Raw genomic sequence first — 14,688 nt, forward strand, 5'->3', positions numbered from 1 at the left:
AGTCTTGAACCGTACTCTTTTAAAGTAATTTGGGTCATTTATCTTGTATAAAAACATTCTGCTATCGTTACCGACTGCGAGGCTATAGCAACAATACTGTCTATTAGGGGAGAGAAGATCGCGTATTCGTCCTGCGAAAGAGGACTAAAAATTTCATTTAAAATCAGGCAGTTGGAACCCTCCACATTTGTATGAGAGCTTTAAGTATCGTATTGCACGCCGCAGTTGTTTATAGCCCCATATAAAGCTACTAATCACCCCCTCAAGTTTCTTCAATAAAATAATTTGGGACTCGTAGTGGTATTGCCCTAAACAAATATAACAATTTGTGTAAGACGATCATTTTGATAATATTACAACTCCCTATAATACTTATTGGTTATTTATGCCAAATTTTCATTTTAGAAGACAGACACACAGACACACACAAAATGTATGCTATACTACACTACGGAACGAATAGCCAGGTGGGCTTCTGATAATGGGTCAATCATAAGTGACATGGGGAAATGCGTTAAATGTGGATTGGTCACTGCAGATAGCCTACACATGTTTGCTACCTGCCCAGGCTTGGCTCTTTTCTGGAAAGATGTTGCACAAACAGTAAGAGAACGTTTAGCTATTAACATGTAATTAACGGAAGTAGAGATTATGCTGGGATGTAAGGCAAAGCCGGACCTTGGATTAAGATTTCTTTTTCACATCATCATAGTAAACCCCGGCTTGGGTGTCTAAGACGCCGCCTATGGCGTTGGAATGGTGGGCAATTGTAAGAGAACTACATGAAAGAGAAATGGCTTCAAGAGCAGGGGTACTCGCTCTGGGAGGAAATTCTACTGAATCTGGGGGCCTATGGAAAATGTAGAACAGTAAAAATGTCATGTCAGTATTAGGTTAGCTTTTTTTTCCTCTTAGATACGCATTAACCTTATTTTTTTTATTTTATTGCCCTCTCTGATATGTATCTTAACTGATTCTTATTGCTATAGGTTTGGATATTATTTTTATGGATATATGGTTTTCATGTTTACTCCTGGAGCTAAATAATTTTTTTTTTAAAAAAGATGGAAGTTTTAAGTGCCATTCTATGTGTGACTTACTTTCTTCACAGGTATTTTACTGTCCTACAACCCACTGGATGCAACTGGATCAGAGAGAATCCATTTGCAACTCAAGAACTGGAATTTCTACCAGGGTCATCCAACATGGCGGATGCCCTGATAAAAGGCCAGCTCTAGATTCTAAAACGTATCACAGGTTCAAACCGGACAGGGACGGCTTGGTCTGGTATCCCTACTAGGTCGGTAAAATGGGTGCTACAGAGTTTTACATCGATGGCTAGTGCTGTCTAAAGATCCATGAGAGACAATTTGGTTTGTGGTGCGAACTATGCACACCCGTACTAATATAATAAGTACCTATATTATTGCGATCCCTTTAGTGATAAATTATGATTTTTTACATCAAGCTTGTTGTTACAATAATTACCTATATTGTTGCGATCCTCTGTGTAATAAATTATGTTTTTTGACATGGGACTTGTTGTTATAATGACTACCTGTATTGTTGCAATCCTCTTTATTTATAACAAACTATGCTTATTGTCACAGTTTTGCAATAGTTTAAACAATAGGTGTTGTTTATCACCCACTAGACGTTAGGAACTTTATCGACATTGAGAGGATGAAAGGCTGGGTAAACACCTCCAAGACAAGAGCCGGTAGACCTGCACGTTAACAACAGACCTCCGTTATTGCCTAAACCTCTGATGGGGATTTTGTTCCACAAGATGCCCCCTATAGAAAGCTGCCTCAAATGAGAGGGGCAATGTCATGTGACGGAACAAGGCAGTTGGCCCCCCCCACTTCCAAAAACTTCAAAACATCTCACCAAAATGAGCTTTTCTGCAGCTCTGGAACCAGCCCCCCCTCACATGCCATAGGCATGTCTTCATTACCCATATGCATGTCCTTGGATCCAGACCGGCAGAGCCATCACATGCGACAGACATGCCTACAATGCCCACAGGACGGTGTTTGTAACCAGCCCCAAACCCTTCACCACATGCCACAGTCATGTCTTCAGTACCCATAGCAATGTCCTTGGACCCAGCCCGGCCCAGCCACCATATGCCACAGAAATGGTTTTAATGCCCACAGGACGGTGTCTGGAGCCAGCCCCAACCCCATCATCACATGTCACTGACCTATCTTCAGTGCCCATATGACAGTGTCTGGGGCCAGCAGCCCAGCTTTTTTCTCTGAAGTACAAGGTGAGCGGCCACCATTGTTGCAGAATGTGAAAGGGCCCGCCCATAGGAGTGCCTGTTAATATCTCGCCCAGGAGCTGCTGATAACAGTGCCACAGTATGATGATTTCTGTGTGGAATCAGGGTTGTCATCTGCTGTGAAAAGGGGAGGTGGGTGGGGAGAGAGCGTGGGAGACCTGGAAGTGAAAGCAATATTTGATGTTTGTTGCTACTGCGCTTCGTGTTAGTTCAGAATCGTGAATATTTTGGTTGCAATGATTTAAATGGCACCAGGGCCTCTTGGCGGTGAATGACATAACTAATAACTATCACATGTTTTATTTTTAGTATTAGCGCACAGTTTGCAATAATTTTTACAAATATTACCAAGCTCACAGTAGCCCATTTATTCCGAGTCTGCGCCGAGACCACAGGGTGCATAGGAGTCTCACTGTAAGCGCACAAACCCACTGCCCTGTGTCATAAGCTTCCTATTTGGCTCCTGTGAGGAAGACCCACATCTCAATGATAGGGAGGGGGGTAGGATGTATAAAATGGAGGCAGCAGCAGCTCATGAGATGGAGCAAAAAGCAGCTGTTTAGAATACAAACGAGCTGCAAGGCGCGGGAGGTGTTCTGGGAAGGGCACAGATATAAAGTGAACTGGGAGCAGCAGCAAGTACTGAGCGAAATACAAAGTAGTGCACTGAAGGAAAACATATGGCCCATAGTGAAAGGTTTCATGTAGCTGGGGCAATCTCCAGGGCAGACCAAAAGGAGGGACTACTGAGTTTATTCACCAATGATAAGCAAGTATTTCTAATGGACAGTAAGAGTAACCAATCAAAAAGTTGGGTGTTTTTTTGAAGCCCACATCTTAGATACTACATGTGTCTTCGGGACAGCGCATGCGCTGCCTAGGCGAAACCTAAAAAGGAGGAGCCCTGTGAGAACTCATTAGATATAAGGCTGGCAGTCAATGTCGGTGACATGATCTCTTATGTCAGGTTGCTATTTACAAAAGGCAGAGAGTCGCTATGCCCCATCATTTAGGTCAGTGTTAAATTGATTTGCCTCATTTCTCCACAACAGAAAACAAAGAATTAAAGTCAACCAGTCCCTTTCCAATTCCACTCCATTCACATTAGGGGTCCTTCAGAGGTCCTCGTTATCACCCACGCTCTTCAACTTGTTCAAGGGGGCTCTAACTAAAATCTTCAAAGCATCTAACATCCACTATCACATGTATGCTGATGACACCAAATTGGACCTGAAAATCTCTCCCCCTCATGATATCAGGTCACTCAACACAACCCAACACAAAACTGGCTGACCTCCAACCATCTCAAACTTCTTTTCCTCAAAACACAATTCCTCCTAATCTCCCGACCTAAGCATTCTCCCATTACTGAAGTATATATGAAACATCTACCGGCTCTAGACGGCATACCACACAACAGACTCTACAAGATCTCTGGGAATAATACTAGATAAGAACTTGAACATGCAGGAATACATCAGCTCAGCCACCAAAGGAGTGCCCTTCCCACTGAGCATCCAAAGAAAAATAAAACCCTTCCTCCCCCATGATGACTTCAAGTATGCTGTGCAAGCCTTAGTCATTTCAAGGTTGGAGTAGGGCAGCGCAACACTTTGCAGTCTACCTAGCTACAAGTTGGCTCCTCTTAGGGCCTCGCTGAACTCTGCTGCAAGGCTCATTACAGGATCCAAAAAAAGCAACCATTTCTCTCCGGATTAAAAATCCCTAAACTGGCTCCCATATGAGGCCAGGATACAACTAAAACCGGCCTGCATGACCTATAAAGTCTTCACTTCAAAACCCCTCTAAACCTCGCACAAAAACTTGAACTATCTTGCGGTTGCAGATCTTCTAGGAGCTCCAGAACCTTGCTGCTAAAACCCAAAAAAAATTCAAAGAAAGAAAACGTATAACATGCCTTCTCTGATCCTGCCATGAGAATCTGGAACTCCCTGCCTCCTGAAACCAGACTGAATCCCTCAACAGTCTCTTTCAAAAATGTAGTGAAAGCTTTACTAATGAATACATTTTTTTACCTAGAAATTAGCCATTGTCAGTCAGGCACTGTCCGGACTTCCTCTCCCAGTTTGGCGCTGCAACATCCTGTATCGTTCCTGAACATTTTCTTGTATTCATCGCCCATGATTTATAGCTTATTTATGCTCTTGTATATAGACCTTTTGGCTTTACGTTATACTGGTCCTCCTCCACTAGCTCACAGGTGACTGCCAGTATCTGTCACGACCATGGTTTTTTTTTTTGGGCCTTACTTGTCTCCTTCTCATTTATTCATGACTATTTGTAAAGCACTCCGATAGCCACTTGGGTCAAGTTCACTCTACATAAAACTTCATAAATAAAAAGAAATACATTTGACTGCTGATTCCTTATGTCAAAGGACCACTCACCTGATCTCCCAGAGCGGCCTGGATGAAGCTGAGCAGCACCTCATAGGTCTCACGCGTCTCTTTGGTCTTGGGTTTATAGATGATCCCTACCATTTCATCAATGCCTTCCGACAGCAGAGTGAAGCCTTTCATCTTGTTCATATCATGCCGGTCTTCGTCTCTCTTTCTTCTCCTAGCAGGTGGGTAAAGAAAAAAAAGCAGAGAAAGTGAGAAGGCATAGCTAAGACCAACCTAATTAGCTACTGCATGGGAGCTTTAACCTAAAGGTAGTTAGAAAATGATGCAGAGATCATGGTCAATTCACCCATAGCCGTTCCTCTGTAATATCTCTCCAGGACAGATTCCATCAAGGAATTATCCCTACCATCACAACAAAAGAACAGACGGCCTGGGGTCTCACCAGCGACAGCCATAAACAAACCAAAAATTATAAAAAGCTATATGCCACTCCTGCAATCCAATGGGACCAGGTGATGTCACTTGTGTGATAACATGATTGAAAAGTCCTAATAGTTCAATTTACCAAACACTTCCCGTTTATAATTCATTAGAAAATATTCACAATGAAATCAGATTGGAGTACATACTGGGGTACAGACCAAAAGATTACTCTAATTATATATTTTGACCCTAAATTATTCTGAATGGATGTTTGAAGCTGTGCCATTTTGCCCTTGTAAATTCTCCAGACAGCTCTGTTATGTTATGTTATAAAGAACTTATAAAGCGCACGTACACCAAAAGGTTTCATGGCGCTAAACTTGAGTGCTGTTGGCAGTGGGAGGACCTATGCATAAGCTTGCGTGAATAACCAGGTTTTAAGAGCTTTCCTAAAGCCTAGCAGGTTATCACTGCTCCTGATTGCTAGGGGTATGGAGTTCCAGAATTTGGGGGCAAGGTGGGAGAACATACGGCCCCCTTGACGTTTAAGCTTGAAGGGGGGGGGAGCGTCAGAAGATGGAGATGGGCAGAACGCAGGTTACGCCGGGGGATATGTTTAGAGATCATGCAGCTAATAAATTTGGGACTTCTGCAATATAATGCTTTGAATATCAGACAACCAGTCTTGAATGCTATACGTTGGGCCATAGGGAGCTAGTGAAGTTTGAATAGCCAGGGACTAGCAGAATGCCAGTTAGGTTGTTTAAAGATTAGCCTTGCGGCCTGGTTCTGCACCAATTGGAGACTGTTAAGTAGGAACAGGGGCAGGCCAAGGTAGATGGAATTGGAAAAGTCAAGACGTGAAAGGACCAAGCCGATGACAATTTGAATAAGTGCGGAGTGAGATAGCAAATGGGCGATCTTGCGAATTTTACGCAAGTGAAAGAAACAAGAGGAGACCACCGTACTGACCTGTCCTTTAAGAGACCGGTCCGCATCAATGGTAACCCCTAAGCTCTTCACGGTAGATGAGGGGTTGGGGGGGGGGGGGTCCTAGATTGGTAGGCCAGTAGTGGTGGCCCCATAGATTCTCACTCTGCCCAGGCAGAATCAATTCAGTCTTGCCTGGGTTAAGTTTAAGGTGGTTGAGGTCCATCCACCGTTGAATATGAAGCATGGTGGCTTGAAATTCAGCAACTGAGTCAGCAGAGTCCAAAGTGAACACTAGCTGAAGATCATCAGCATAGTTGAAAGTAGTAACCTTTCTATTTTTTAGTGAGTGAACCAATGGTTTGAGATATAAGTTGAACAGAAGTGGAGACAGGGACTAGCCCTGTGGTACCCCGCAGGAGGTGGCTAGCTTAGGGGCCGTAAAAGGACCGAGGCGAACCGCCTGAGTCCTGTTTTCCAGGAAGGACTTTATATGAAATATTTAAATAAGCCCCTGCCTAGCAATTAGATGTTAGGTGTAGCCTTATATGTGTAAATTGCTTATGAATCTGTGTGATCTTTATATTATGCAAATTCTCTCCAAATAAAAAATATAAATTAAAAAAGAAATACAGTTGTCAGATTTGAGGCATGACCCTTGAACGCAGTACTGCTATACTATGGGAGAAACATACACTGCATAGGAGTACTTGCAATCAAGTTACAGGGTTGTTATTCTGGACGTGGGGTAAGTAGGGGCCAAGGTCCTTAGAACCACCAGCAGTTTGCCTGCCCTGGTATGTCCGGGTGCAGAGGTGCTGATAACAAGGGTACCACTCAAGTCAATGGGAAAATGTGTAACAAGAAATAGGCTGCAAATGGAGACTGGGGGACCAGTCTGGCAGAATCCAGAGGGGGCTCAGTATGTATGTCTTGGCGGGGTTGGTGTCCGGACTGTGCACTAAACAAGCCTTGACTGTGGCAAGGACTCTTGTAACACAAGTATTGGTGCAGGGTGGCTCCTGGGGGTCCTGGCATCTCCAAACTTGGCAGTGATACCGATCTGACCTCCTGGAGCACAGAGACCTTCTCATGGGGTGCTGCTTCCTTGGTGGACCCGGGGGTTGACAGAACGTGTACCCGGTCGATACGGTTGGTGCCTGCAGGAAAGTAGTTCCTCCATTTCAAGGGAGATACTGGCTGGTTGGCGAAGTGCAGGCAGCCCTCCAAGGCTTTTGGAGGATGCACAGCTGCAGAACGAGTCAGGTCTTTGCAATTGTCAGGATAGCAGCAGGCAGTAAGGGTTTGGCACGAAGTATACAGCTGCTTCACAGTTCTTGCATTCTTTGGCTCTTCTTTGTCCATCTTCTTTAAGTCAGGCGAATTAGAGTTCCTGGTGTCAGGGGGCCACCTAAATACTGAATTTAGGGGAGTTAGGGGAAGGGAAGTATCCAATGGTCTACTTACCATTGGGGTCACTACACCCTCTATATGACCACTTCCTGTGGGGAGTGGGCATAACCCTGTCCCAGAGTTACTAATTCCATCAAAGCCAGATGGGGAATCCTTCTTTCATGGAGCATATCAGGTAGCCCACCATAGGGTAGTGACTAGCCTGGTGGTGCAACACGCCTACTACATAGCTAATTTCCTACCTGTCCTGGTGCCAAATTGGCCTCAGGGCAAAGGGGTGGCATCTCCCAGGTCTTGGGGAAGCTGGGGTCGCCTATCAAAGGCTGCAGGGGCTCTGAAGCACCCGGCCTTGATATGCTAAATCACTAGCCTTCCTGCTGAAGGAGGTGTGAACACTTTCCTTCAGAGCAGACATTGTTTCTGGCCTCCGAGAGAGTGGGCTCTCACCTGCAGGGGAAAAGAAACAGGTCTGTGGTGGCAGGCTGGACCATAGCAGTCAGTCAGCACACTGGACAGTGGTAGGTTTTTCAGGGAGCACCTCTAAGTTGCCCTCTGGGGGCATGTGATAATAAATATTGTACTGGCAACAGAAGAGATTTATTAAGACGAGGTGTTTGATACCAAACACCATAGGTTTCACTAACAACATCATGTAGCTAGGGAACTCATAATGACCAGTGCCCAGTACAATTACTTAAGGTGGCTTCTCTGTTCACTTGTGTCATCTAGTAATTGAACTACACAGCACAGGGACATATCTTCTCATCCAGATATGCCCTCACATGTAATATAATGCACCCTGCATTAGGGCTACAAGGCCTGCTTTAGGGGTGACTTGCATACATTACATGCAGTGACTATAGCACAGCACAAAGTGAATGTGCCATGGCGTGCTTTCACTCATGGTTTGCACCTTGACACGCAGTCTGCAATGGTAGGCTGCATGCAATTTGTATGTGGATCCCTCAGGGTGGCAGAATACATTGTGCAGCCCTTAGGGACCCTCTTTGGTACCCATGCCTTAGGTACCAGGTGTACCACTTACTATGGACTTACAGGGGTGCTAAAGTGTTTGCAAACTGCATTACAATTAGACTATTTTACCTTGTTTTAGGGAAGGAGCACTGGCACTAGGGCCTGGTTAGCAGGACCCCAGTGCACATCAGTCGAAAAATATAAGTACCAGTGGGGGTTGACCATGACAAAACGATGCACTTTCCTTCAGTATTGGCTGCTTTAACCAGAGAATCCAACTGGACGTCAAGGAGGCCATGTACACCGATGCATGAACTAAGTATATGGAAGATTCAGGAGTCAAACTACAGCATGGTAGTCACCCTCCCTCCAGACTGTGAAAATGTCTGGGAAGGCTGTGGAAAGGTCTTGTTGCTGGACCCTTGGAGAGAAGAATTCTCTTACCAGTCTGCCTGGGCAGCTTGAGTGTGCCTGCCATAGGATAGTAACCAACAGCAGCAAGGGGTCACCTGGAATGCATAGAAAAGCTATTAGAGGACCTACTTGGAGGACATCTCAAAAACAAGCATTGGCAAAGCCAATAGGTCTCGTCTATGTGAGAGCTATTTGCTTTGCCAACGTCTTTTAGCTGAGTTGTACGGCAGCGTGGTTGCTGTTTAGCATGGCTATGAGTTAGACGTGCAGCACAGAGGAGAGTGGCGCAGAATGCTGTGGAGTAACAAAGAGTGGAGTGGCACAGAGTAGTGTGGTATAGGGTAGTGTGGGGTGGCGTAGAGTAGAGTACAGTAGGGTTGCATAGACTGGAGCTGTGCAGAGTGCCATAGAGTGGCACTGTATGGAGTGCCATAGAGTGGCACTGTATGGAGTGCCATAGAGTGGCACTGTATGGAGTGCCATAGAGTGGCACTGTATGGAGTGCCATAGAGTGGCACTGTATGGAGTGCCATAGAGTGGCACTGTATGGAGTGCCATAGAGTGGCACTGTATGGAGTGCCATAGAGTGGCACTGTATGGAGTGGCGTAGAGTGGCGTGGCGTATAGTGGCGTGGCGTAGAGTGGCGTGGCGTAGAGTGGCGTGGCGTAGAGTGGCGTGGCGTAGAGTGGCGTGGCGTAGAGTGGCGTGGCGTAGAGTGGCGTGGCGTAGAGTGGAGTGGCGTAGGGTGGAGTGGCGTAGGGTGGAGTGGCGTGGCGTAGAGTGGAGTGGCGTGGAGTGGCGTAGAGTGGAGTGGCGTAGAGTGGAGTGGCGTAGAGTGGAGTGGCGTAGAGTGGAGTGGCGTAGAGTGGAGTGGCGTAGAGTGGAGTGGCGTAGAGTGGAGTGGCGTAGAGTGGAGTGGCGTAGAGTGGAGTGGCGTAGAGTGGAGTGGCGTAGAGTGGGGTGGCGTAGAGTGGGGTGGCGTAGAGTGGGGTGGCGTAGAGTGGGGTGGCGTAGAGTGGGGTGGCGTAGAGTGGGGTGGCGTAGAGTGGGGTGGCGTAGAGTGGGGTGGCGTAGAGTGGGGTGGCGTAGAGTGGGGTGGCGTAGAGTGGAGTGGCGTAGAGTGGAGTGGCGTAGAGTGGAGTGGCGTAGAGTGGAGTGGCGTAGAGTAGAGTGGCGTAGAGTAGAGTGGCGTAGAGTAGAGTGGCGTAGAGTAGAGAGGCGTAGAGTAGAGAGGCGTAGAGTAGAGAGGCGTAGAGTAGAGAGGCGTAGAGTAGAGAGGCGTAGAGTAGAGAGGCGTAGAGTAGAGAGGCGTAGTATAGCGGAGAGTGGCATAGAATAGAGCAGAATAGTGTAAAATGGGGTGGAGTAGAGTGGCATTGAGTAGAGTGGTGTGGCTTAGAGTGGAGTGCAGTAGTGTGGAGTGGCGTGGTGGAGTAGTACAGAGTAGAGTGTCACACATTGGCATTCCATAGAGTAGCATGACCTAGAGTGGGGTGGTGTAGAGTGGCACTGCGTGCGTGGACTAGGGTAGAGTGGGCATGGAGTGGCGCAGTGTAGACTGGCGTGCAGTGGAGTGGCATAGAGTAGGGTGCTGCAGCGTAGTGTTGAGTGGAGTAGAATGGCGGAGACTGGAGTGGCACTGAGTGGCATGGCGTAGAGTGGCATTGTGTGGCACAGAGTGGCAGAGTAGGGTGGAATGGCAGAGTAGAATGGCATTGTGTTGAGCGTAGCTAAATAGAATGGAGTGGTGAAGAGTAGAATGGAGTGGGGTAGAGTGGAGTTGCATAGAGTGGCGTGGCACAGAGTGGTGAGGAGTGGCATCAGGTGGAGTGGCATGTTTACTGTGGCACAGAGTGGCATGTAGTGAAGTGGCAAAGAGTGGCACCGTGTGCAACAGAGTGGCATAGAGTAGAGAGGTGTAAAGTACAGTGGCGTAGAGTACAGTGAGAGTGGAGTGGCGTAGAGTACAATGAAGTGACAAAGCGGAGTGAGTGGGGTGGCATGAAGTAAAGTGGCATAGAGTGGAGTGGCACAGCATGGAGTAGAGCAGCGTGGAGTGGCACAGTAGGGTGGAGTGGCATGGCGTACAGTAAAGTGGCATTGTGTGGAGTGATGTAGAATAGAATGGAGTGGTGCAGAGTAGAATGGAGTGGGGTAGAGTGACGTTGGTGGAGTGGCAAATGGCATGTAGTGGAGATGCAAAGAGTTGAGTGACTTAGAGTGGCATTGAGTGCAATAGAGTGGCATAGAGTAGAATGGAGTGGTGTAGAGTGGAATGGACTGGGGTAGGGTAGACTAGATTGGCATAAAGAGGAGTGAATGGAGTAGCGTGGCGTAGAGTGGTGTGGTGTAGAGTAAAGCGGCGTAGAGTGGCATAGAGTAGAGTAGCGCAGTGCGGCGTGGTGTAGAGAAAAATGCAGTAGTGCTAAAAGTGGAGTTGAGTAGAGTGGTGTAGAGTGCCGTTGAGTAAAGTGGTGTAGAGTGGCATGAGTAGTGTGGCACAGAGTATAGAGGCGAAGAGTGGTATTCTGTGCAATAGAGTGGCGTAGAGTAGAATGGAGCAGAGTAGAGTGATGTAAAGTACATTGACAGAGTAGAGTGACGTGTAGCAGAGCAGAGTGACGTGTAGCAGGGCAGAGCGACGGGGAGCAGGGCAGAGTGACGGGGAGCAGGGCAGAGTGACGGGGAGCAGGGCAGAGTGACGGGGAGCAGGGCAGAGTGACGGGGAGCAGGGCAGAGTGACGGGGAGCAGGGCAGAGTGACGGGGAGCAGGGTAGAGTGACGTGGAGCAGAGTGACAAAGAAGAGTATAGTGACAGAGTGGCGTAGAGTACAGTGGAATGGCATACTGTAGAGTGGCATAAAGTAGTGTGTAGAATGGTAGAGAGTGGCATGGCGCAGAGTGGCATAGAGTAGAGTGGCATTGTGGGGAGTGATGTAGAATAGAATGGATTGGTTTAGAGTAGTATGGCCTGGGGTAAAGTAGAGTTGAGTAGAGTGGCAGAGTGGAATAGAGTGGCATGTGTAGTGTAACACAGAGTGGCATGTTGGCATATTGAGTCCTCGGGATGCCTTGATCCCTCACAATCAGGTTTCAGACCAATGTAGAGCACGGAATCAGCACTGATTGCTGTTATAGACATATTAGACACTTCCTGGATAATGATCAGACTGTTCAGCGGGCGCTGCTAGATCTGTCAGCAGCTTTTGACACTGTATCCCATTTAATTTTCTCTAGACACTTGAAGAGATTGGGATCTGTGGACTAGCCTTGACTTGGTTCTCCAGCTTCCTATCCCATCGTACACAGACTATCAATCTTGGATCCTTCTGTTCTCAAACAATGGAGCTTCACAAGGGAGTACCACAGGGTTCCTGTCTCTGTCTCACTCTATTGAACATTTATGCATTTATGTGGCACCCCCTTGTTAAAATACTTGGAGAATTCAGCTTTATTCCGATCTCATATGCCGATGACAGTCCGCTCCAACTCTTAATTGACAGAAATACCCCAAACATCCAGTCTAGTTTCTCAGAGGGTATGATCGTAATCGCTTCTTGGATGACGGAAAATGTTCTTCAGCTGAATGCTGGGAAAACAGATCATGCTCTTCGGGGATGCCCTTTCGCTCTGGTCTCCCGAATCGTGGCCCTCTGAGATGGGCACTGCCCCACTCCTAAGACGGTGATTAAAAGCATGGGCGTCTGTCTAGACCGGAACCTTACCATGAAGGATCGGGTGGTGGCCACCGCTGGTTCCTGTTTCCATATGTTGAGCTTGTTGCGCAGAGTTTGCCCTCTCCTTCTCTATGTGCGTTAAACGCTTATTCAGGCACATGTGACGAGCCGCCTGGACTACTGCAATGCCCTTCTGAGCAGGGAACAATCTTGTTAGGAATTTACCTACTAGAAATGCCTCCGTCCCCCTCTTGCGTTAACTCCATTGGTTACTGATACGCAAGAGTCATATTCAAGATTTGTTGAATTGTACACAAAGCTTTGAATGGCAGAGGTCCCGGTTATTTAACTGAAAAACATATCACTTACCATTCTAATAGATCCCTTAGCTCAGGAGAAAAATCCCTGCTTGTAACTCCCTGTTTCAGGAAAGCCCGTACAGGTGGCAAGGTCTTCTTCTATTTGACCCTCTATTCTTGGAATCAACTGCAGATACATCTTCGAAAATGTTCAGTTGATCTTCTTTTTTAGAAAACGTCTTAAAACAGAGCTCTCCCGAGTCTAGGTCTCTTGTTCTCTACTGTCTGCCATGTTCCCCATAGTGCGGAGATACCCCTTCGGGGAGGATTCATGCGCATTATAAATAAAGTAAATTAAAAAAATGAAAAATGTAGAGGAGTGGCATAGAGTTGAGTGGCCTAGTGTGCAATAGAGTGGCGTAGAGTAGAATGGAGTGGTGTAGAGTAGAATGGACTGGGGTAGAGTAGTGTGGCATAAAGTACAGCAGTGTACAGTACAGTGACAGAGTAGAGTGGCGTAGAGCACAGTGGCGTTAAGTACAGTGTAGTGGCATAAAGAGGAGTGAACGGAGTGGCATGGAGCGGTGTAGACTAAAGGGATTTAGAATGGAGTGGCAGATTAGAGTATGAGGGAGTGACATGGCACAGAGTAGTGTGGCATAAGAGTAGAGCTGCACTGTGTGGAGTGAAGTGATGTAGAATAGAAAGGAGTGGTGTAGAGTAGAATGCAGTGGGGTAGAGTGGGGTAGAGTGCCGTTGGGTAAAGTGGAGTGGCATGTACAGTGTGGCACAATGTGGCGAGGCATAGAGTGGAGTGGCATTGTGTGCAATGGAGTGGCATAGAGTAGAATGGGGTGACGTAGAATGGAGTAGAGTGGTGTAAAGTCCATTGACAGAGTAGAGTGACATGGAGCAGAGTAGAGTGACGTAGAGTACAGTGGAGTGGCATACAGTACAGTGGAGTGGCATAAAGTAGAGAATGGTGTAAACTAGAGTGACATGGCACAGAGTGGCATTGTGGGGAGTAGTACAGAGTAAACTAGAGTGGAGTGGCATTTTGTGGACTGGAGTAAAGTGGCTTGTAGTGGCATGGAATAGAGTGCCATAGAGTAGATTGGTGTGGAGCGGCATTGTGTGGAGCAGAGTGGGCTAGAGTAAAATGGAGCGGCATAGAGTAGAATGGAGTGACGTGGTGTTGAGTGGCATGGCGTAGAGTGGCCTAGAGTAGAGTAGCAAAGAGTAGAGTGCAGGCCTAGAAAAATCCACTCTCCTCCACTCAATTGGGAGGGAATTTTAGCAGGTCGAGCTATTTTTAGCACTTACTCGACCCTGCGAGTAAACTTAAGCTGGAAGAAACAGGTGTTCTTTTTGTTCAGAAAGTGAATCAGCAATTAAAACGCATTTAAATCTTTTTTTATCTCGACACATTTGCCAACTGCTCAAAGACAAAGGTCAAATGTCAGTTTGTCTTTTTACTAATTGTTGCTCATGTGTTCCTGGAAAATGGGGTTTACTTTTCCTTCTCTTTTTACAGTTGGTGCTTTTTGTCAAGTGAGCTTTTTGACAATAATTGTGAAAGAAAATGCAATAAAATGTTCGTTTTTTTCTCTACAACAACAGTTGAACTGCTTGTAAATGAACAGTACACACAGATCAGAAATTATGAAATAACTTTTTTTTGTAATTCAGAAGTGGATGCAAACAAAGATTTAAATTGGAGTAAAACAAATCAGGACATGTTTGCATAAACTTTATTTCCAAGCATTGTACACTATATAGTTTTAAATACACATGTCAGTGACAAATAATTATTTGGCCATTTCAATGTAAAATCTGCTGATTGCAAATAACAGTAGACTGCTATTTTATGCTTTTGTTATGTATTTATTAAAAGTGATAGTTT

At 46.3% G+C, this 14,688-nt stretch overlaps 1 protein-coding gene across 1 annotated transcript in view; it reads right to left on the reverse strand.

Moving 5' to 3' along the window:
- The window catches only part of SNRNP200 (small nuclear ribonucleoprotein U5 subunit 200), a 468,968-nt gene that overhangs the window by 394,591 nt on the left and 59,689 nt on the right, over positions 1–14,688 (reverse strand). Inside the window, exon 3 of the mRNA XM_085634342.1 lies at positions 4,696–4,867. Coding sequence (XP_085490468.1) covers positions 4,696–4,867 — 172 coding nt within the window. The remainder of the gene's footprint in view (positions 1–4,695; positions 4,868–14,688) is intronic.

This window comes from Triturus cristatus, chromosome 11, assembly GCF_964204655.1.
Source record: "Triturus cristatus chromosome 11, aTriCri1.1, whole genome shotgun sequence".
NCBI lineage: Eukaryota > Metazoa > Chordata > Amphibia > Caudata > Salamandridae > Triturus > Triturus cristatus.